The sequence below is a fragment of the Schistocerca gregaria genome, chromosome 4, assembly GCF_023897955.1.
Source record: "Schistocerca gregaria isolate iqSchGreg1 chromosome 4, iqSchGreg1.2, whole genome shotgun sequence".
Lineage (NCBI taxonomy): Eukaryota > Metazoa > Arthropoda > Insecta > Orthoptera > Acrididae > Schistocerca > Schistocerca gregaria.
Window position 1 is genome coordinate 359,776,889 of NC_064923.1, and position 26,096 is coordinate 359,802,984.

General features: G+C 38.5%; 1 protein-coding gene across 4 annotated transcripts in view; it reads left to right on the forward strand.

Moving 5' to 3' along the window:
- LOC126365925 (proton-coupled amino acid transporter-like protein CG1139) overlaps positions 1-26,096 on the forward strand; it is a 307,054-nt gene that overhangs the window by 245,884 nt on the left and 35,074 nt on the right. For all 4 annotated transcript variants that reach the window (XM_050008680.1, XM_050008681.1, XM_050008679.1 and 1 more), the window contains exons 3-4: positions 3,745-3,969; positions 12,762-12,912. In XM_050008680.1, the coding sequence (XP_049864637.1) occupies positions 3,745-3,969; positions 12,762-12,912 (376 nt within the window). The remainder of the gene's footprint in view (positions 1-3,744; positions 3,970-12,761; positions 12,913-26,096) is intronic.

The following is a 26,096-nucleotide window of genomic DNA, read 5'->3' on the forward strand; positions in this document are numbered from 1 at the left end:
GCAGCGATTTACCATAACTGGAAAATTACTGCAGGTACACTTCTGGGACATTCATCAGATCAATAACAGGAAAATAAATGGAAATCGAGCTTTACTTTAATCTCGTACAGTTTTGCGATGGCTTCGTATTATCAATGTTCCTAAATTTAAGGCAAAATCTTTTATTAGCCGTAAATCCGTAGCTCAATATTTGCGGACCTATGTTTATATGAACTTTTTTCTTTAGTTTTACTTGTAGAATAACGTATTACAAAAAAATTGCATATCTTCGTGAATCATCCTATATACCAATTTTATTAGTAATTGATAACCTACATAAATTAGTATATTATAAGATCCCAATAGACTAGTTACAGGAAGAGAGCCGTAATTTACTGCCGGCCTCGATGATGATGTTTGGCTTGTGGGGCGCTCAACTGCGGTTATCAGCGCCCGTACAAATTCCCAACCTTGCTCAGTCCAATCTCGCCCTTTCATGAATGATGATGAAACGATGACAACACAAACATTCAGTCATCTCGAGGCAGGTGAAACTCCCTGAACCCGCCGTGGCCGGCCTCGTTAAAATTCTGCACCATTCACAAATATATCTTGTCGACCCTTCTGTTTCACATTGCTGCCATCCTCAGCGACCCCAAAGTTGTGACAGTCTTATTGGGTGACGAAGTGTTGGTGTATCATCTTTATGAGCGGATTATTGCATGATTAATAACAGTAACTGTACTGATTTTTAATGCATTTGCCATAGGAGACACAATCACAAATTTCTTAAAATTAAAAAATCTTTTAATTTTTTAACTATCTACAATGTATACATTGTAAAAATTTGAATGTTATGATTCGTTTAGTTGACTAAGCAACCATCCTAAGATCATTTACGGAAAGTGAAAACTCTGCATTTTCTGTGTAGCTAGGATCGTGTCCGTATATGTAACAAATGGCTCTGAGCACTATGGGTCTTAACATCTGAGGTCATCAATCCCGTAGAACTTAGAACTACTTAAACCTAACTAACCTAAGGACATCACACACATCCATACCAGAGGCAGGATTTGAACCTGCGAACATAGCGGTCGCGCGGTTCCAGACTGAAGCGCCGTATATGTAACACTTTTAACATAATACTTAATAAACAGCAATGTAAAAACACATATTTCAAAACAATGCGTAATGAGATTGCATTCAGTTATAAAATGTACATACAAAAAAATAAAGAAATTTATATTTGATCGGTTTCTCATTTTCTGACAATATCAGATCTAATTAACAGTCTCAAATGTTTACAGGCCTTTTCAAAAAATAGTTCAAATGGCTCTGAGCACAATGGGACTTAACGTTTGAGGTCATCGGTCACCTAGAGCTTACAACTACTTAAACCTAACTAACCTAAGGACTGTTGCGCCTAGAACTGTTCGGCCACTCCGGCTGGCACGGGACTTTTGAATGTAATTTTTTTCTGCTAACTGCGTTTTGCTACAACCACCTTAGTTTAATTTCATAATCCCTCCAACAAGTCCGTGCAAATTAAGGTGACACTCGGTGTGATGGCTGATGGGAGCGGCCGTATATAAATTTATTTTTACGGTCGCTCCCAGCAGAAACCGCGCCGAGCGTCGTCTTAGTTTGCAAAGATTTTTTTAGTGCCGTACTTGCATATGGCCGCTTCTATAATGCACATTCACGAATCCATGTTGCTTCCGCATCAAACTCAGTACCCTATCTGCCGAGCGGTAGGAGTCGCGCACACGCGTTGATTTCTCAGCACTGAAGACAAACAATGAAACATTCCCCCTCTCATTTCCTCTAACCACGCTGTCCCTTGATGTACTTTACTTAGCTCAAGGCCGAATTCAAGAAAGTCAACAAAAATTAAGCACTTCTTGAAATATTACTGCCTGTGGTTTTGTTTGTTCCTGAGGAGGAATATTACTCTCCTAAGCTCTTACCGTTAGTTGACGTTTTTGGATTCGATTGTTAGATGCTAAACGCATATAATTATAAAATGTGGGTGAGAATGACGGGCCGCATGAAAACTGTATTGTGCCGTGTTTCCTTGGTAGTATCTGCGTCTCACGAAAGACGCTTTGGCGACAATAAGGTTTGTTTTTTCTTACGAGTACTGTCGTAGTTTAGTGGGTGTTCGGAGGTGTAGAGGAGATAAACTGGATGTAACACCAATGGACAATGGAGGCAATTGAGGACAAGAAAATTTCCTTCAAAGCAATGGTCTTGTCCGACCTACAGTTCTTGTAAAGATTCTCGCTTTATACGAGGAAAAGTAATATCACCTTGTAGCTCCTACATGTATTTGTTTCGCAAACTCGTTTCAAAGCATTATAGCATCATTTTCAATGGAAAAAAAACAGTAATTGTGCAAGTACCGGGTAGCGTAAATACGTCAATTAAGAGAAATGTCCCATCGGCAAGTATGTAAACAATATTAGCGCCCTTACAAATGGCAAAGAATAAGCCCACGTACAAATACGAAAAATTGCAAGTGAGCAACCAAAATTTTCCGTAGTCAGATGCATTAGATGAGTACATATGAGCTTCGAATGTCAACTGAATACCCTGTGTGTGTCTATATATTATTTCTGTGCCAATATCTGACATCACCATTGCTCTAAAGGTAAGTTGTCTTCTCGTTGGCATCCATATGGTCCTAATGTGATCTGCTGTATTCTTGCTTCCTCATTTCCTTCGTGTCAACATTCTTATGTATACTTGCTTCCTGTCTTCTTCCATTGCGTCTTCACCAGTTTCAGTGTTCGAGAATTCATCTTCTAACTTTCATTTTAGATTTGTTTAACCTCAGGTAGGGACATACTCAAGGGCCAGTTTAAGACACAAGTCACTGTTGTGGCACCAAGCCGAAAGCAAATGCAGAGGTGCCACGACTGAAGTCTATACAGGAGGTTTCACAATCAGTAGCAGGTGCTTGGGGGGAACAAAGTTGAGAGGTGTGACAGGGCACCTAATTGCAAGATTTGTATACAGTGTGTATTACAATTAGTAGAGAAAACTGGCACGAGTGAAAGTTACAAGGGGAAAGTGGGCAGAAGGGAGGCTCCACAATTGATAAATCACTTGAGTGGAAAATGTTCTCAAACTGATGCCGGGGCTACCCCGTGAAACAGAGGATACTTTTCATTTCTGCCTGAAGACAGTCTATCTGGTGAACGCATTTTGTCTTTACAGTTCTCTGGCTCATTTCTTTGACAACAGATGGGTACAAGAGTCAAGTGTATCAAAGCAATATCTGGAGCAAAATACATCAGAGATACTGCGATCCCTCTGTTCTAACATTTATTGCTACGTACAGTGTCTGCTGGCTTTTATATTTGCCAAATTTAATTTTATTTAGTTTTGTTGCCAGTTGCCCTTCCTGCCACCACGGTCGCTTACTAACCTAAGGAGGGAAACTCATGCATGCTGTCAGCCTGTGAATTGTAAATTTTGTCCTGTGTGTTAATTGATTGTGAATCATAATTTCTTACGTGGAGACTGGGAACCACCCAGCATTTTCCTAAAAGAGCGCAAGAAATCACCTGAAAGCCATAATCAATCTTGCCAATGTGCCAGATCAACAGGTGTTAGTCTGTCATGTAGATTCGATTCAGGTATGTTACGAGGGATACTTCACATAGCAACAATATTTTCTTTTGTCACAACATTGTACGTATCCTTAGTTACTGCAATAGTAGTTGAACTGCACATAAGATTATGTGAAATATTAAATTTCAGGGAATGGTCCGTTTCCCGGCCACCTGGACAACCTAATGGCGACAGTGCCATGCACGATGTGGAATTGGGCTCACCGAGTGATGACTCAAGCAGCCGAGATGGAGTGTTCACAATAACTGGACATCCGAACAACATCTCCAAAGAGCAACCACATGCCAAGACCGATGCAGCTGAGCACCAGGAGTACAATCCTCATGACCATCGAAAGCTTGATGCTCCTACGACGTGAGTACTTGAATGCCTATGACTTTAACGGGATCCTCCTGTTCTTTCCTGTAGATCATTTGCATGGAGAACAGAAGAATATGTAATTAGTTAGTTTATAGGTGTTTGAAATAATCCATTTGTTGCACACTAATATCCTTTTCATTCACAAATTGGTACATAGCTGCTGTTTTGGAGAGCAAGAGCCCTTCTGCAAGCATGAAAAACAGAATAATTCAATGCATTAGATGATTAGCATTCACCAGTCCTTGTACTGGCTGTCAGTGTGGCATTATAGTGCAGGATGAACAAAAATTGCAGTTTCAATGCTTTTCATCGTGGCCAGATCTTGCCATGCCCGCTGGATGGGATATTCCATTTCAGTGACCATGTGGTCACCCGCCACTGCCAGAATGGAGTCTCATGCCTAACTAATAACAATTGCCATTGACCATGTGGTTAGTCAGACCACAGTGCAGAGAATCACTTGCCAGCTCACTCCTGAGCAACAACAAAAGGTGAGCAGACATGCCAACCTGAATCTCCTCTTCATTAGTTTACAAAACCGCTGCCCCACTACAGTATCTCTGCCCATAGCTCAACACAAACTACAGAGATTAGCATGGGCACAGGAACACCACCATCAGATGCCAAAAAACATTGATAAAGGGCACCTAAACTGACAAGTAGAAAACCACATGGGCCAATGCACTCCTCTTGCAACATGGTACTGTCCAGATAGTTGGTAAAAATATACTTGTATGAGGAATAAATAAATGAATAAATGTCATATGGCTGCAAGCATTTCTGTATTATGCAACTTCGGCAGTGTGCATGACAATCACTGTTTATTTTATCAAGCAGCCTCTCATATGGCCTACTGGACGTGCAGGGCCCATTTCACACTTTTCTGTCATAGAAAAATCTGAGCTGTTCGGAGGTAATGAAATGTGGTCCGTGGTATATATGCCATCATCTCTCATTCACAAACAATACTAAAGCCTACTGCTCAGTTATATGCATCCATTTCCTGTTCTGTAGCCCACCTATACCTGCTTCTAAGCAAACGTCTTTAATTCAGTTGCTCCTGATATATTTACTGAGGACAAGATAATGGAGTTTCTTTCAGAAGAAGGCACTCACTTCACATAGGTTATTAATGTTGTGGTCACACAGAACCTGGTAAAATTATTATGATTGTGAGAAGCAGTTACATATCAACTAGATAGTAGTTTAATTATCTGAGAATATCTCACTAAGGAGAATCAGTTTGTCACAGCTAAATGGGACCATCCTTTTGACAGCACACCCAACAGCAGTTATGAGATATGCAGTAGAAGATTCACAGATCAAATATGGTGATCAATAAAATGTCTTACATGCTGATTTGCACTTACAGCTGAGAATTATTTGTCCAGGAAACAAACAAGTAATATACCATAATGACATGTTGGAGCCAGCTGTATAGTAAATATTGGTATCTCCAATTTTCATCTGTGGAATAAATGAACCATGTTACGTCCAAATTTCCTTTTGTTGGTATTTGTGTTTTTTGCAGAGTGGTTCACTCACCAAAACACAAGTGTGTGCATACATGCAAGCGTGCCACCCTCCCTCCACACACAGCTTCTCTTTACACATATTGATTAAATTAATAGAGGACATCTCTTAATTGTGTTCTTTTCAGGTGTAACAACTCAATCATTTTGTTGCTCCTACGCTACCACTGCTAAATTCATGCTTGATTAAGAAGAAGCACATGATTATTATACAAATTCCACATCAGCTGTGTTTTATTTGGAAGGGGAGACTACGCAAGATATGCTTTCTAATCGCTAAGTTTGAATCATTGTTCTGTCTGGTCATCACTTATCAGTCAAATAAAGAAACTACTTAACTGGTGACAGTAGCTAACAATAGAAACCAATAACAAATAAGAATGATGTAAATTTAACACTAAAATCCCAATCACCCTCACTGCTGGCCACATAACTATTGTAACAAACTTCAAACTCCGACACTAATAGCTGCACATCTCTTTCATATGGTCATTGTTCTTAAAAATGCCTAAAACCTGATATACACAACTCACTAGCACCATATATCCTTTCACCTTGCCACAGCAGAAATATCCAGGAAGGGGGATGACATATGAAAGCACCAGCTGAATTGGATTTTTTTCATGTACCTTCTGTAGTTACTTGACTGATACTAAGCTCCATGTCAGAATAAATGGGCACTGAATTGTTTGATGCAGTATCTGTTGCTAAAACTGTAAGAGAATTTTCCACCTGTAACATGAGTACTCACCCCATTACTTCCAAAACACAAGTCCTTTCAGAATTTATAGATTTGTAGTCAATCTTCAACTTGTATGTGCCCTTACTAAAACAGGCTTAATATATATCAGTTTCTCTGTAATCTCACCTCTTTATTGCTTTGACAATTTTGTTTTATTGTTTTTGCTTTATTCAGTTGCACCTGCTCCTACTCTTGACCTTCTTGTATCACTTTTTCCTTTTATCTGTTGTCCTTTGTGCCCGTCTGAATACTAAGCTTACTTCTGAGCTTTATGTCTTTTCTTTGCTCTATCAAGAAATGTTAACATAATTTGTTGTTAATACTGACAGAGTCCTATGATTTCATGTCATTGGACTGGATTTCATCACATACATGATACAGGAATTACCATTTGTAGGGAGAGAGAAAGGGAGAATTTACTGTTGACTGTTGGTAGCTACAGATATTTATAAGAATATAAACATTTCACTGAATCTTTACATACCACTTATATTAAATTGCAGTTGCAATTAATACATTTTTTTCACTGTGACATTCAGAAAACTGCAAAATAAGTGTTCTTTACTCTTCATACATTTGTACCAATATTTAGAATCTTTACACTAATTGTAAGTATTCAATGGCAGGGCAGGTTGAGTTTGTTTGAATACTGGATAAATAGCTTACAGGAAAAATCCTGTTCCACAAGCTTTAACTCTGCTGGTAATTAAAATCTTCCTCAATGCTATAAAAACTTTGAGTTAACATCATCTTCCATAATCTTTCTGTAACACCAAGCATTTCCACAAAGTTTGTGGAAGATTCAGTACACTTTTCTGGTACAAGCATTTCGCTTGACTGTCTCTACCTATTTTTCTGGTGTCATTTCACTTGACTGTCTCTACCTATTTCTGGTGTCACTTCAGTGTTTAGTGCCAAGAACCATACTCCAACAAATTCTGTACAATACATTTATTCAATAATACAGTTCCCTTACTTCACTTTTATGTTATTTTTTACTTTATTTCTTATGTGTTTGGCATTCAACCATATGGTTTTATTTTCATTTACAACTAAATAGTTGACCCTAAACTTTATATTTGTACATCTGTTTCACCCAATCCCTTGATAAAAACACTTGTTGTCCTCTGCTAAAGTGTTGTCTCTGCCCCTGCTAAATTTTTTGGTAAATCGTGTAATAAGACCAAGAACAACAGAAGATCCAAAATAGAACCTTAGGGCACACTCTACTTAACATTAAGCTGTGTCAAGTAAAACTGTCTGTTTCGTGAGACATTTCAACACTTTGATACCTATCGTGTAAAATGACTTGAACCAGCCATGGACCATTCCTCAGATGTCTTCATTTGATCTAAAAATAAACCAAATTTTATTTTATATTTATCAGCTACTATTAGAAACTTTTCCAAGAACTGGCGTACAGTTGTTTCAGTTGTCCCATTCTTTCTAAAACCGTTCTGTCCAATGATGAGTACAGATGTTAAATCTTTCCTCTTACAATGTATTATGTGCAGTTTTTCTCTCCAATGTCTTTAACCTTTTCCTGTCACATTCATCAGGAAAAGAAATTGCTTAAGAGATACCAGCACTCAAAGTTGGAGGAGCAACATCTGTTTTGTTATTTGTGTTTCATAACCTAACTCCACCATCATTCTTTTAAAAATTGATACATAGACAAATATCTTCATTTTCAAAAAAGTGTGTTTACCTTCAGTAAAATGTGCTATAGCTGCCATATTGATATAATACATTCCCAACTTTCACTCAGCGTTGTTTTTCTCAGAGCAACTAATCTATCAGTCCGTATTCTTTTAAGCCATAAGGGAACAGTTACTAGTCACTGGCAGCTATGTAAGTCAGCTGAGGAACATTCACATTTTAAAAAGTAATTTGCAAAGTTCCAGCATACTGATGGAGGGTAGGACCAGCAACCCAGATACCAATTTTATTTTAAATTTTCTCCCAATATCTGTCACAGTTGCAATAACAGTCATTGTTTTGAGGTGACTAGTTTTGGACCATCAGGTCCATTTTCAAACAATGGCCTTCTACATACCTGTAATCATAAAGTCTCACCAATATACATGTAATCAAATATTAATTACTCTTCACAGGTAATCATTACATAAATACAAAATGACAAATTTACGTGAATATACAATGCTATTTCTTTCAAATTGATCGAATGCAGAAAAGAAGAAGGTAAAAAAAGGTTCCAAATGGGAAGAAACAGAATTGTACATGCACACAAAGTAAATGGGTCAACATATTAAGCTTGAAATAATTAAATATGCAATTGTAAAACCCCTTATGAAAGTGTAATATGCAAATAATCTCTCCCTAACTGTAGACCAGCATGCCTCCTTCCTGTGCTCTTAAAAAATTTTGAAGAGGCAGCTTTTTTCAGAATACTGAACGTCTTTTCTGGCAGTAACATTTTAACAGTAGATAAAGTTGACTTCCAGAAAGACGTATCTACAGGAGAAAGAAATATATGATATTCCAAACATAGATATAAACAAGAAAAGTTCAATACTGACATCTCCCATGATTGCTTCAAGGCCTTCACTTGAATAGATCATAAACTTATACTAGCAAAAATAAAATGTTAAAAGTGACTTTGTGCGCTTTTCTGGTACATTAACTGATGTTATCCTTCTCCGGTCTGCAGCTGAATCATGAAAGCATCTGAATACAATATTTCCACATGAAAACTGTCTTCAGGTGAGATTTCCACATGACACTAGTCTTCGGGTGAGAATGCTGTATGCTAATCTTGCTGGAACTGATTCTTACTGTGAAGGGCATGGAAGACTAACAGCTCTTACACCAGAAATCATTGCTGCTGCCATCTGATGCAAGTGAAGGTACAGTGCCCTAGTGACAAAAACAGACAAAATGAAGAATCATCATCGAGTACTACTGTCAATATATTATGCCCGACAAATCAGTGACTGTTGTTTTTTTAATGTCAGATGAAACAGGGTCCCAGATCTTGCTTAAAGGGTAACCATTGTCTCTATTTATAGTGTTCTCTATCATCTAATTTTGATAGGTTTCATTAAAACACAGTCCCAACAGTGAGACACACAAGCAACCATTTGTGTCTTATCAGGACACAGTTACAGGTAGGACTGGTTTGTAGCAAACCGAAGCCTCATATTCAGCAATTTTAAATACATACAAATGACCTACATGTCCTATATGTTGAGATCAATGAAAACACAGTAGATAAAATGGCTTGTGTTCCTGGATATGAGATGTATAATGAAATTAAGTGAAAGCAACATGGTATAAGTTAACCAAAAACCTCAGTACTAGTGTATTTGACCCAAAAATCTCTCTGACTGTGTTGACCTGCAGATGTGACTGCTAGAGTATTTTTGCTCACTACTTCTCCATGGTGTAATCTTCAGGCTCAATGTACCTATGCTCAAAAAAGCATTTATTCACTGTAAGTAAGAAGCAAGCAGTAAGAATATTATTCTTAGCCATAGGATGGTGCATCCTTGTCTAGGGTTCAGAATGTTTTTTTGTAATTTGGTGCAAAAGTCCTTAACAAGTTGCCAGTAGTCACCTTTACTGTTATGTAACATACATTAAAAACTGTAATAATGTACAAAATAAGCATAACCTATATGAATGATTTAATCAAATAGATGTTCAATAAATAAATAAATCACACTGGAAATTGGAAATCCCCAGATATTCAATACTGAAGTAAGAGAGAACCCTATGCAAATCCTTCAACAGTTATCAGAATATAAAGATTTGTATAATGAACGTTAACTGGATTATTTGCACATGTTGTTAGCTTTTGCAGTATACAGAAATCAGTGAAAATTCATATGTTTAGTATGAAGTAAAAGACATAAAATAGCAACTCAGTGGATGAGGAGTGGCTTTGATTTGCATGATCATTAATGTGAAAACTTTGTCATTAATCATAATTTGTTGTCATCGCACACTACAGAAGTTGCCACAGTGGTTGCTTCTGTCTGTGAATGTATAACTTCACTAATTTCTCATCACTATAATCTCTCATTCATGGTAGGCTTTACTGAACATGACATGTGAATGAATGAATGTACAATGAATGAATACATGAATGTACACTATGTGATCAAAAGTATCTGGACACCTGGCTGAAAATGACTTAAAAACTTCATGGCACCCTCCATCGGTAATGCTGGAATTCAATATGGTGTTGGCCCACCCTTAGCCTTGGTGACCACTTCTACTCTCCCAGGCATACATTCGATAAGGTACTGGATAGTTTCTTGAGGAATGGCAGCCCATTCCTCACAGAGTGCTGCACTGAGGAAAGGTATTGATGTGATTCGGTGAGACCTGGCATGAAGTCAGCATTCGAAAACATCCCAAAGGTGTTCTATAGGATTCAGGTCAGGACTCCGAGCAGGCCAGTCCATTACGGGGATGTTATTGTCATGTAACCACTCCGCCACAGGCCGTGCTTTATGAACAGGTGCTCCATCGTGTTGAAAGATGCAGTCGCCATCCCCGAATTACTCTTAAACACTGGGAAGGAAGAAAGTGCTTAAAACATTTAAAGTTGGCCTGTGCTGCGATAGTGCTATGCAAAACAAAAAGGGGTGCAAGCCCCCTCCATGAAAAACATGATCACACTGTAACACCACCACCTCTGAATTTTACTGTTGGCTCTACACACACTGGCAGATGATGTTCAATAGGCATTCACCATACCCACACCCTGCCATCGGATCGCCACATTGTGTACCATTATTCATCACTCCACATAATGTTTCTTCACTGCTCAATTGTCCAATTGTCCTTACACCATGTGAGGCATCATTTGGCATTTACAGGCCTGACGTGTGGCTTATGAGCAGCAGCTCGAACATGAAATCCAAGTCTTCTCACCTCCCACCTAACTATCATAGTACTTGCAGTGGAACCTGGTGCAGTTTGGTATTCTTGTGCAATTGTCTGGATAGTTGTCTACATATTAAGCACTACAACCCTCTTCAGCTGTTGGCAGTACCTGTCAGTCAGACAAGGTCAGCCTTTATGCTTTTGTGCTGTGTATGTCCCTTCACATTTCCACTTCACTATCACATCGGTAACAGAGGACCTAAGGATGTTTAGGAGTGTGATAATCTTGTGTACAGACACATGACACAAGTGAGACCCAATCACCTGACGACGTTCAAAGTCCGTGACTTCCGTGGAGTGCCCAACTCTGCTCTCTCATGATACCTAATGACTACTGAGGACGCTCATGTGGAGTACCTGGCAGCAGGTGGTAGCACAATGCACCTAATATGAAAACGTATGTTTTTGGAGGAGTCCGGATAATTTCAATCACATAGTGTACAAATATATACAGAATCTGCCAGAGTAAACCAGTGCATCTGTATTTGCTTGATTATTATTAGGTTCCATCTGTTTTGCTACTGTTGGAAATTAATTGCTGAATTTGTGACCACTGACTTAAGTGTGTCCTAGTTTCTGTCACAGGAACTCAATTTCTTCTATGTAAATGTTTTTTTTTTTTAAATAATGATCCCAGATTGTTTTTGCTTTATTCTTAAGAGCCTATTACATTTTGTGCATAGCGTCTGTTTTGCATTTTTTATAACAATAATGATTTTACCCTTGCTGTGGTAGCTGGTTTTCAGCTATTAGTAACAGCCTGCACTCTGAATTAGGTAGAGCACTCTTTTCCTCACTCAGTATACATTAATACAAGTTTTTATCCATACATTTAGCTCTCTCTGTTTAATCTCTTCTTAATCTTCTTCCAGGGAAAAAACAGGATTTGAAGCCCTCTAGGAAGTATTCAGTCTTTTGTTCTGCAGTACCTGCTTTGTAAATTACTATCAAATTTTCTTTCTATAGTTTCTTTCTAAACAGTAGTTTTAGCAATGTCATAATTGCAACACCAGGCAGTATCATCACAAATACATCTCCTGATATAGCATACTGGGTCATCAAATGATGGCTGTTATGTAGCTGATATTGGTACCAGAAATAAAATGTATATGAATCCTTCCAAAGGTGGTGGGTAGCAGCTGTTTGCTTAAATTGTTTACAAGTGCAGAAGTCCATTACATTTTTATTATTTTGTGGCAAACGCCCTTATTTATTTAACAATCTTTCAAACAGTTTGAGGGACTCATTTACACCTTTGTTAATGGCATGAAAAGAATGTAAGAATGTTTCAATGCAAAAAATAGGGAAAGGCAACGATTCATCCTATACAAATTGATCTGTGCAGCATAGAAACACGTAACAAAGCCTTATTCACATGGATAATGTTTCAAAATGTATTCATCATTATAATGTTGAATGAGTGGCGCAAGTCCATGTATTGTTGGTTTTGAAACAGATGTAGTACTGTTCTGCAGTAATGGCTGTTTTAATAGGAAACAAAACATTTCTGTACACCGTTTACATGATAATTCTAAAACTGAATTTAAAAATTCTACTATTTTTTGTTTTACTGACCACCAGACAACATATTTTCACAGGAATATGGAGACCCTTGTGCACATCTTAAAAGGCAGTCTCGGTACAGGCATCTTGGCCATGCCAATGGCCTTCCACAATGCTGGACTCATTGTCGGGACTATAGGAACTGTGATTGTTGGCGTAATCTGCACATACTGTTTGCATGTATTAGTAAGTACCTATGTTTATTGCTTAAAATCTCTTATCAATTCCAGTGTACTGCTTCATTAAGCTATGCACTGCTGATAAACCATGGTTCATCTCTGCACCTTCATTCTTTATTTCATTTGAATCATACATGCAATCTGTTAATAATAACTAAATGGAAACTTTCAGTTTGCTGCTCACTGATTTGTACATAGATTGAAGTAAACATTACGATAAACATTGTTTATTGCTTTTATTTGTAGTAAAACGGTTTTCATGTCATCAATGACAATTTCACTCTGTTAGATCACCATCTACTCTGCCACATAATTCAGTGTTCATAAGATAAGATTAAAACAGACGATAATTCCATCAACACTGATTAATAGTGTTTTATCTGTATATGCTATAGTCGAATTCATGAGCCATGACGGTTCATGTAGGTCAAGTCATAGGGGGTATTGCAGTGCTGCCAGTTCCAGGTGACATCTGCAGTACACACATATATGTGCTTTGCTCTTGAAGGAAGTGTGTATCCTGCAAATTGTGTCTCATTCCCTTATGTAAACTTTGTCACTTTTTTTTATTGCTGCTATCTGTGATGACAACTCCCAACAAATGGAACAAAAATTCACTATGATCACATTTAATACTTCCATTGCTTACAAGATTCACAGCGGATTGCTCAGAGTACTATTGAACACTCATTGAGTGCTGGATAATTCGTGACATAGGTTTGCAGAAGAAGCCTGAACTTTGATCACCACCACTCATGGTCCCAACTACAACAATATGCAATCTATAATTTAAGAATGTTGTGCCGAGAGAGTGTAGTGCTTAACTCCCAGCAACTGAAGTATATTTTGCCCTTAGAGATCCCTTGTTAGAATCTAACAATGGAAAATCCAGGAGGGAATGTAACAGTGTTATGAGAAGGAAAGTGGGTGCTCACCATATAGTGGAGATGCCGAGTCACAGATAGGCACAACGAAAGCACTCTCACAATTACAGATTTCAGCTGTTAAGGCCATCATCAAAAATAGACACCACACACACACACACACACACACACACACACACACACACACACACACACACACACACACACACACACACACTACTAAATGGACTAAACATGGCAAAGACCCAATCAACAGAGAATAAAACTAAAAATTCATAATCAAATACCTTCCAAATTACCTGTAAAAATCAAGAACTTGTCAAATTAATGGGGTATTTCTAGGGGAAAAAAATACCCTGGTATTCTTGTGCAAATTACTCCGCGAACTAGTTAAACAATCTTGCATTTGTAATGATAGTATTGCCCTAAGAAAGAGACATGGACACTAGAAAAGTTGTTTATCACAGCTACTTTGAATCTGTTCTAAGTATATATTCTTCTTGAAGAATGCAAGCAATGCAAATACGTTAATGTTATTACAAGAAATGTATTATTTGAAATATGTGTAATATTAAGCTTAGGGATACATGGCAAACACTGTTCAGGGATCTACATTTTTGCCTGTTCCATGTATTTATACTTATGAACTCTTTATTTTTATACAAAAATTCAGAATTATTTGTAGAAAACCATTTTCAAGGTATGTTCAATACAAGATACAAGGATAATTTGTGTTACCATCCCACAGATTACAACTGTTTTTCCAGATTCCTCATTATATGGCTATGGAAATTTATAACATATTAAGAGTGGAAAAACTTCCACTGTATGGACCTAGATTTACTGAAAAGTAAATTACATTATTCCTGTGAGAAAATGTTATTATTCAGTCACTGAATTTTCAAGTGGGGATAAAGATTCCTTTGTGAAGTGTAATGTAATAAACCTATACAGATACTTGTAAATTAAGATTGATGTTAGTATGAGGCTTATGTGAAAAGTTCTCAGAATCACCACGAGAGTTCAGCACTAGCACAAAATTTTTTTTTAAAGAATCGAGATTCGAGCGATGATTCATAAAGAAAAGTATGAAAGCAAGGGATATTCATGCTAATTTCCAGAATACACTGGGGACTCTGCACCTTCAAATTCAACTGTTGCCAAGTGGACAAACGAATTAAAATTTGGTTGAGAGAGTCTTGATTATTATCTGTGAAATAGTTGGCTAAGATGTGTCATTATTCCAGAAATCATTGCAAAAGTGCACAAAATGGTCATGGAGGATTGACAATTGAAAGTGCATGAAATTGCTTATGCTTGCCAGATGTCATCTTAAAGGATATATCAAATTTTACTGAAAAACTAGAAATCAAAAAATTACCCGCAAAGATGGATGCCACAACTCTTCGATGTTGGATCAGAAACGCATGAGAATGGTCATATCAGAACAATGTTTGACCCATTTTAGGAGAAATGAACAAGATTTTTTGCGCCGGTTTGTGACCACAAATGAAACTTGGATGCACTACTATAAGCCAGAGACAAAACAACAGTCAAAGTGGTGAAAACATTCTGATTCTCTGCCACCAAAGAAAGCAAAGACAATTCCTTCAGCAGGAGAGGTCATGGCATCAGTGTTCTGTGTTGTGAAGTGGACTCTATTTGTCGATTATCTCCCCACCGGGCAAAAACTGGACAAATTGTAACAAAAGATAAGCGAAAAGAGGCCAGGTTTAGCAATGAAGAAAGTCGTCTTCCATCAAGACAATGCACACCTGCACACATGCCATCACCATGGCAAAATTAAACCAACTAAGGTATAAACTGTTGCTACACCCACCTTATTCATCTGATATGGCTCCGTCAAACTTCCATTTCTTCTCAAAAGTGAAAATTTTTCTTGGTGGACAAGTATTCACTTCAAACAAAGAATTGATAGCCAGAGTTGACAACTATTTTGCAGGCCTTGAGGAAACTCATTTTCAAGATGGGATCAAGGCACTGGTACATCACTGGACCAAGCACAGTAAACCTACAAGGTGACTACATTGAAAAAATAAAAAAAAGTTTCAGTGATGTAAGTACGTTTTTCTGTTCTGTTCTGAGAACAGTTCAAACTGCCCTCTTATTTTCTTGACACATTATATGTCTCTCAGTTTTATGTTTTATGTTTGACAGGAACTGAATACTTTTGTACCATTATACATAACTACACTCTGAACAGCAGACACGAAGGCAAAGTACATAAAAATTATTCCTGAGTCTTGTATTATGATAGCATAGATCACAGTTCAGCTGAAGCTTACTCTAGAAGGTAAAAACAGCTAAGGAGCTCATATACTAGGAAGTGAAGTGTAAGAACTCTAATATTGGAGTCTGAGTTTTTGGAACTTAAGAACAATTTCTTTGTTAGAGAAAATCAGTCAGATAGGAGCAAGTACTGCTAACAAATACAGTACTTCTCACCATGAGCATCACCCACATAAATCATCGCTTGAATTTTTTTTGTGATACACTTACAGAAAAAAATCACATCAAGGAGGAGCTATCGAAAATGAATGAAAGTAGGAAGGCATCTGGAAGATGATGTCTGTTCATATTTCATATCCATTGCATAATTCCAGAGTGGTGCTAGTAATGAGCTGACATTAGTCAAGAATGCCTTTAAGGCAACAAAGATGCCATTCTCAACACCTCACTCAGTTTGAATGAGGTCACATAATAGGGCTGTGAGAAGCTGGATGATGCTTCAATGATACTGCAGAAACACTTGGTGTAATTGTAGGCAGTGAACATGTTTGCTGGCAGAGGTGATCATGAGAATATACCATTGCAAGAAGACCAAGCTCCGCATGGCCAGGTGTCACTACCAAGAGGGAAGACCATTTGTTTTGTGTATGGCTCTGGTGCATCTTACTGCAGCTATGGCAGAAATTTGAACAGCTGTTGGTAGCACAGTGACACAAAGAACTGTTACAAATCAGTTACTTCAAGGACAGCTCTTCCACTGAACCCAAACCAGAGTTGTTTGCAACTTCAGTGGTGTCAAGCAAGAGCTCATTGAAAGGCAGGGTGGGGGTCTGTTGAATTTTCTGAATAAAGGTGGTTCTGACTCAATGCCAGTGATGGCCTTGTGTTGGTTAGAAGGAATCCAGTTGAGGGCATACAACCAACGTGTCTGCATGACACGCCCTGATTGCAAATTTGTATCTTAATCTGAAGATTCGACCTGTTGGCTGCCATTCATGAACAGTATTCCAGGGAATGTTCTACAACAGGCTTGCTCACATACTGCTGTTGTAGCCCAACATTCTCTACAGGGTGTCGACATGTTGCCTGGGCTTGCTTGATCATCAGATCTGTCTTCAGTTGAGCACATAAGGGACATCATCAGATGGCAACTCCAGTGCCATCCACACCCAGCTTTAACAGGGTGTATATGACCTGGGACAACCGGGAGATCCGGGAGAAAACCGGGAATAACCCGGGAATTTTTTAGAATTCCGGGAATTTTTCGTTTAGTTTTCAGTTAAATTTTTGTAATTTTGACTGGTAAGAATCAATACTCCAACAAAGGATATTACTGTATCCCGCTACTGCAGAATAATACTGCAACAATAAAACGTGAATGAGGGAAAAAAATGAAAATAAAACATAAATTGCAATGGAAATGTGCCATATACAACAACAAAACACAGTGCTCATACAAGCATTTGCCAACAGCATAATGTGTCAAAGGCTTTGGGAAGACCATGCAATGCTACATAACAACTTTCCTCCGATGAGTGTGACGTCACAGCTGTTTACATTAGATTCATTTTAGCAGTTACGTGCGGGCTCATGCGCATGCACAGTTGAGTGGCGTAAGTAGTACCTCCTCCTGTTTCTGGCTACAGAAATGTGGCTGCTGCTGTGTAAGCAATCGCAGCGAGCAGCTAGATGATTTTGATGCACATCCCTGTTGGTTTTTGAACACACTCTGTAAGTTAATTTCTGAATGAATCATAAGCCGCGCGAGATAGCCGTGCTGTCTGAGGCGACTTGTCATGGTTCGCAGTGAGATTGGATTGAGTAAAGATCGGAAATTCGTATGGGTGCTGATAACACCCTGTCGGAGGTTCGATCCTCCCTCGGGCATGGGTGTATGTGTATGAGTTGTTCTTAGCATAAGTTAGATTAGGTAGTGTGTAAGCCTAGGGACTGATGACATCAGCAGTTTAGTCCCATGGTTAAATAAAAATCATAAGTTAAATTTTGAATGCTTGCATAGTGTACACTATGTATGGTTCGGAAAGTAACATGCGGAGTTTGTTGGAATTCGAAATTATACTTTCGTAATACGAAAATATGCGGTGTACATGTTGCTTCACATCAAAAATCTTTCCAAAAGGAGTTTTCTTCTCTGAGTTTCGTTTTCTAAAGTGCCAGGAATTTCTAAGTCTGTGTATAAAAACATAACCATTCAAAGGATTGATAAGTTTTACAGTTCCGAGGGAAAATATATTGTCACTTAATAACATGGAGAAAGTGTGTTTTCATCCAGGAGAAAATGTATTTTTAACCGGGAAATCTGGGAAAAATCCGGGAATTTTTTTTTCTTGTCTACGTATACACCCTGTTTAATTTCCCCTGTATAGACCATCAAATGCAACTGAGATGGAACTCCATCACCAAAACTGACATCCAACAGCTGTACAACACAGTGCATGCACATTTTCATGCTTGCATTCAGTGTTCAGGTGGTTACACCAGTCATTAATGTACCAGCATTTCACATTTGCAATGGCTTATCTCTTGAGGCCATGGTATAGGGGTAGTGTCTTTGATTAGTAATCAAAGCATCTTTGTTTCTGGGTTCCAAACCTGCCACTGCTTAAATTTTGAATAAAAATCATCAGCTTCTGGTAAAATAAGTCACCCTCATTCTGCCAATGGCCTTGTCAAAGAGGACATAGGAATGGACAGAGGTTCAGGGCACTCTCTTGCCCTTGGGGTGGGAAACAGCCCCTAAAGGCAGAAGAATCAGCAATGATCAACAGCATGAAGATGCAGAAGGTAGTGGAAACCACTGCAGTAAGGCACATGTTGTAACCACAGGATGTAAGACCTGTAATTGAAAAGTGTCATGATGATCTCTCCATTGGAAAATGATTTCAGAATAGACCCCCTTCAGATCTCCTTGAGGGCACTGCCAAGGGGGACGTGACCATGAGGAAAAGATTGAATTACAAATGAAATAATCAAGTTCAATGAGTTGAGGTGTGGAATGTCCGAAGTTTGAATGTGGTAGGCAAGCTAGGAAATCTGAAGACTGAAATGCAAAGATGCAGTCTAGATATAGTGGGGATCAGAGAAGTGAAATGGAAAGAACTCAAGGATTTCTGGTCAGATGAGTATTGGATAATATCAACAACAGAAGAGAATGGTATAATGGGAGTATCATTTGTTATGAATAGACAGATATAACAGAAAGTGTGTTACTGTGAACAATTCAGTGGTAGGGTTGTTCTCTTGGAATTGACAGCAAACCAACAACGAGAACAATAGTTCAGGTATACATGCCGATGTCACAAGCTGAAGATGAAGAAATGGAGAAAGTATGTGAGGATATTGAATGGGTAGTTCAGTATGCAAACAGAGAGGAATCTCTAATAATTATGGGAAATTGGAATACAGTTGTGGTAATAGCGAGTAATCTGTTCAAGAATAACAAGGGAGGGAGGCATATTTGGAAAAGGCTGGAAGAAATGGGAAGTTAGATTACAACCTGGTCCGGCAGAGATTCTGAAATCCAATACTGGGTTGTAAGGCATACCCAGGAGCAGATATAGATTCAGATCACAATTTAGTAGTGATGAAGTGTTAGCTGAAGCTGAAGAGACTCTCCAGGAAGAATCAATATGCAAAGAAGTGGGATATGGAAGTAGTAAAGAATGAAGAAGTACAATGGAAGTTCTCTATGGCTGTAGATGCTGTGCTAAGGAATAACTGAATAGGCAGTTCAATTGAAGAGAAATGGACATCTCTAAAACAGGAAATCACAAAAGTTGGAAAGAAAAACATGGGTACAAAGAAGAAGTATGAAGGAATGATGGTTAACAGAAGAAATCCTTCAGTTGACTGACAAAAGAAGGAAGTACAAAATTGTTCAGGGAAATTCAGGAGTAAGAAATACAACTCACTTAGATGAAATAAATAGAAAGTGCAGGGAAGCTAAGATGAAATAGCTGCTTAAAAACATGTAGAAAAGTGAACAAAAAACAATTGTTGGAAAGACAGATGCAGCATATAAAAGTGTCAAAACAACCTTAGATGAAATGAAAAGCTAGAGTAGTAACATTTTAGAATACAGAGGAAAGAGTAGACAGATGGAAATAGTATGTTGAAGGCCTCTTTAGGGGAAAAAGTTGAGTGGTGTGATTGAAGAAGAACAGGAGCCAATAGGGAAGAGATAGGGGATCCAGTTTTAGAATCAGAATTTAAAAGAACATTGGAAGATTTAAGACAAAATAACAGCAGAAGGGATAGATAACATTCCATCAGAATTTCTAAAATCACTAGGGGAAATGGCAACAAAACGACTATTTATGTTGGTGTGCAGAATGTACGAGTTGGGCAATATACTATCTAACTTTAGGAAAAATGTCATCCACACAATTCCAAAGGCTGCAAGAGCTGACAAGTGCAAGAATTATCGCATAATCAGCTTAACAGCTCGTGCATCCAAGTTGATGACAAGAATAGTATACAGAAGTGTGGAAAAGAGAACTGAGTATATATTAGATGCTGATCACATTGACATTAGGAAAGGTAAAGGTACCAGAGGCACAGTTCTGACATTACAGTTGATAATGAAAGCAATACTTCAGAAAAATCAAGATATGTTTATAGGATACTACAAACTGGAAAAAGCAGTCAACAATATGAAATGGAGCGAGATGTTCGAAATTCTGAGGAAAATAGGGGTAAGCTATAGGGAAAGATGGGCAATATACAACATGTACAAGAGCCAACAGGGAAATAACAAGAGTGGTACATCAAACAGAAAGTTCTTGAATTATAAAGGGTGTAAGACAAGGATGTAGTTGCCTCTACTGTTCAGTTTATACATCCAAGAAACGATGATGGGAATAAAACAAAGGTTAAACAGTTGAATTAAAATTTAATTGAACAATGGAAAATCCAGGATGGAATGTAACATTGTGATACTATTTTTGTTGTGCCCACCTGTGACTCAGAATCTCTGCTATATGGAAATTATAATTTAATATGAATGGATGCCAATGATAAGATTCCCTGATGACATTGCTACCTTCAGTGAAAGTGAAGAAGAATTACAAGATCTGATGAATGGAATGAACAGACTGCTGAATACAGAATACAGATTGAGAGTAAATTGAAGACAGATGAAAGTAATAAGAAGAAGCAGAAATGAGAACAGCAAAAAAGTTAACATTAGGATTGATGGTCATGCATTAGATGAAGTTGAGGAATTCTGCTACCTAGGCAGCAAAATAACCTATGGCAGATGGTGCAAGGAGGACAACAAAAGCAGACTAGCAATGGCAAAAAAGGCATTCCTGATCAAGAGAGGTTAAACATAGGCCTTAATTTGAGGAAGAAATTTCTGAAAATGTACGTTTTCATCACAGAATTCTATGGTAGTGGAACATGGACTGTGGCAAAACCAGAAAAGAAGAGAATAAATGTGGCACTAAAGAAAATTAGGTGGACTGATAAGGTAAAGAATGAGGAGATTTCATTCCCATATGTAACATGTTGCAACTTTGTTCCCAATATTTGGACCACATTGTAGGATGTAGGATTAATTGCCTTCATGATAACACTGTACACAGTTTACACAGTAACCTACTTGTGAACAGTCCAAGGGACACATTCATACTGCAGCTATACGATTCACACAACTTGAACACTTGTTAGTGCAGCTACAACATGCCATTGTCTGATGACACTAGCAGACAAGTGTGGAGTTTTACATGAAAATGACACAGACCACTGTTGTTTTTATGATCAAGTGTTAGTCTAAGTATGGTTTTGTGTGCTCCTTAGTGTTCAAGATCAAAGTTTTGCGTTGTTAGTTATGTGAATAATGCTAAGTTGCACTATGGTTTGGAGCCACCAACATACACTGTTGTTCTGAGAGACATATTCCCCATGTTGTTAGGAGGTATCCTACTTGTCTTTCAAACATAATGAAACCCCAACTCAACGTCCACAAATTACTCATGAACACCTATATCACATGTTCTCTGAAAAGTGGATGGCAAAAATAAAATAAAAAGGTTATGTTTTATGGCCAGTTCATTCACATCATCTGACCTCATTTCATGTTTTATAGTTGGGTAATAGGAACAGTCATGTGTATGAGACACCTGCTGAGGCTGAAGAGGACCTCCTGAAAAGAATCCTCACTGCTGGCAATATAATTTGAATGACTCTGGGATTTCCTATCTTGAACTGATACATTTTCCTTTCAGTATCATCTGTAAATGTTTGTCATCATCACAATAACACCTGGTATCATAACAAGACAAGCTTATAACTCACACCATCACCATTTAATGTTTTATTACCTTGATGTGTCCCTGTTTTGTTGATGGAAACTGTAAAATCTTGTCTGTGAGAGCTCTGTTATAACAAGCATGATTTTTGTCTCCCAGAAGCAAATTCCAAATTGGAACAGTGCTTCTCAGAGCCATAACTGACAGTCACCAAATCAAAACTGAAGGTGTGTCCAATAATAAGGCAAAGCTTTTGACCGACATGAATATTGATTATAAACATTATTAGCCTTTGTATTTCATTATCAGAATTGATCAGATACCTTTGAAGTGTCATTTGTGCTTGAAAAGCTTCCTGATCAGTATCAGAACTGTGTAATTATTAGACCTTGTATCACTACTGTGTTTGCTAACTGTGAAGAATATGATAATATAACAGACATTAATACCTGAAATTTAACTTCCAATTATAGATCTCTTAACAATCCTTTACACTTTAGGGGATAACGAATGTGAGGAGCAAGTCTACTTGAAAATGCATACGTCACACACATAAGTAAGAAAGAAGACAAAAGTTGCTAGACTTCCAACTAATCTGGATGAATCACCACACTGCAGTCTGCACATAAGCAAAAATTATCACTATCATAAAGCATTGGAGGATGCCAAAAATTTTACAAATTCTTAATTTTTAACAATGGAAAATCCAGGTTGGAATGTGACAATATTAGAAAAGTAGATGCTGGGTTGCAGATAGGCACAACAAAAAGATTGTCACAAATAATGCTTTCGGCCAGTAAGGCCTTAATCAAAAACATACCACACACCCACACCCACCCACCCACCCACACACACACACACACACACACACACACACACACACACACACACAGAGAGAGAGAGAGAGAGAGAGAGAGAGAGAGAGAGAGAGAGATATGCGCGTGCACAGATGCAGCAATACACACACACACATCTGGAGTCTCAGGTGACTGAAACTACACTGTGAGCAGCAGCACCAGTACACTTCAAGCAGCAGCACAAGTGCATGATGACAGTGGTGACTGGATGGGCATAAGGGACTGCGGCAGGGAGGGGTACTAGGATGGGGGTGGCAGACATCAAAGTGCTGCAGGTTAGACTGAGGGCAGGGGTGAGTAGAGGAAAAGGAGAGCAGCAAAAAGGCTGGTTGCAATAGTGGAATGGGGGATGTGTAATGCTGGGATGGGAACAGGGAAAGGGCTCGATGGATGGTGACAGTGACTAATGAAGGTTGAGGCCAGGCGGTTTACAGGAATGTAGGACATATTGCAAGGAAGTTCCCACCTACACAATTCAGAAAAGCTGGTGTTGGTGGTAAGGATACACATGGCACAGGCTGTGATGCAAGCATTGAAATGAGGGATGTCATGTTTGGTAGCTGAGCAGCAGGGTGGTCCACTTGTTTCTTGGCACAGTTTGTTGGTGGTCATTCGCACAGGAAGACAGCTTGTTGGTTGTCATACTCACATAGAATGCAGCACAGTGGTTGCAAAATGGTTGAAATGGCTCTGAGTCATATGGGACTTAACATCTTAGGTCATCAGTCCCCTAGAACTTAGAACTACTTAAACCTAACTAACCTAAGTACATCACACACATCCATGCCCGAGGCAGGATTCGAACATGCGACCGTAGCAGTCCCGGGCTTCTGGACTGCAGCGCCCAGAACCACATGGCCACTGCGGCCGGCCACAATGGTTGCAGCTTAGCTTGCAGATCACATCACTGGTTTTACAGGTAGCCCTGCCCTTGATGGGATATGTAAAGTTTGTGACTGGACTGGAGTAGGTGGTGGTGGAAGGATGTATGGGACAGGTCTTGCATCTAGGTCTTTCACAGGGGATGAGCCATGAGGTAAGGGGTTAGTAGCAGGGGTTGTGTGGGGATGGATGAGTATATTGTGTAGGTTTGGTGGACAGTGGAATACCACTGTGGGAGGGGCGGGAAAGATTGTGGACAGGACATTTCTCATTTCAGGACATGACAAGAGGTAATTCAAACCCTGGTAGAGAATGTAATTCAGTTGCTCCAGTGCTCGGTGTTACTGAGTTACGAAGGAAATGCTCCTCTGTAGCCAGATAGTGGGATGTTGGTAGGTGGTGGGAGACTTGAAAGATGAAGTACGGGAGATTTGTTTTTGTACAAAGTTGGGAGGATAATTACAGTTGGTGAAGGTTTTAGTGACAGCCTCAGTATATTTCGAGAAGGACCACTTGTCACTGCAGATGTGACGACCATGGGTAGTTATGCTGAACAGAAGGGAGTTCTTGGTATGGAATGGGTGGCAGCTGTCGAAGTGGAGATATTGCTGGTGGTTAGTGGGTTTGGTATGGACGGAGGTACTTATATAGCCATCTTTGAAGGTGGCTTGTTGGTTTGAATAGGACCATGGAAACAAATGGGGGAGAAGTTGTTGAGGTTCTGGAGGAATGTGGATAGGGTGTCCACACTATTGATCCAGATTGCAAACATGTCATCAATGAATCTGAGCCAGATGAGTGGTTTAGGATTCTGAGTGTTTAGTTAGGATTTCTCTAGATCAGGGGCTCCCAACAAAATTTTCTCGAGGACTCCCTCATCGGGCATGATTGGTACCTTGTCATATCACAGTATCAAGTACCTAAAAAGCCAAATTAAGGGTCTTTTTATACGTTTTCAATTTTTGGTACTTAGAAAAAACATTGACATATCCATTATTGAAAAAATGTTGCCCTTAAAACTTTTTCAATTTAGCCATCATTGTTAACGTTAAATTTTTGATTATTGCTCAAACTCTTTGTCTTGAAATCTGGATGTTAAGTATAACAAACTCCTTAAAAAAATAAAGATTGTGTATGAACTGAAAATGACAAGAAACAGTTAAAACTGAGTTAATTGGTCTTTCAAGTGTACTACACTTGAAATGGCATTCAGAAGACACGTGTGAAAAATAAAAAAAAACACTAATTTCATACATGATATTATTTATTTGAAAAATTACAGTTACAAGAAAGTACTCCATCAGTATACAGTTAGTTTTAATTTTCAGTTCAATCTGACCTTTGAGTCCATTATTTCTGAAATATTAGGTTCCAAACTTGAAACTTTCACTCTGAAATCCGACCACATGTTGAGCCGATTCCTATATTTGTTTTTCATGAAACACATGGAACAAAATGCTTGCTCACACCGATATGTGGTTGCAAATGGTAGGGTATTTTTCACTGCCTAATCTCCAAGCTGCTTGTAGTCCTTGCGTGCTGATGCCCAGAAGTCTATAATTTTATCACCGATGAAAATGTTTATCGTTGTACCACAGCTGGACACATCCACAAGTTGATCTTACTCTTCCTCAGTGAGGCCTTGGATTTTGTCTATTTCTTCACAGCTGAAGGGATTTCGAATCCATCTGTCATCAGGGTTAGGTTCAGGGAAATACTCTCTAAAAGTGGTGCCTAGGCTCCGTAGATGCTCGGCTACATTGATTTTGCTCTGGTCAGGCAAAATCTCCTCTAATGACTCCAAGAATTGTTTTAAAGTAGAAAAGTTAGTTTGTGACTCATTTTCTATCCTTGACACTCAGAACTGACACTTTTTGACCATAGCACTAATCTTATCCTCAACTTTGAACATGTCTACATTTTTTCCTTGTAAACTCAAGCTTAACACATTCAAGTGTTCAAACACATTAGCTAAGTACGCAACTGTGCAAAACCAAGAGAAGTTAGTGAGAAAATCCGTGTACTTTGTGTCAAGAAGGAAGACAC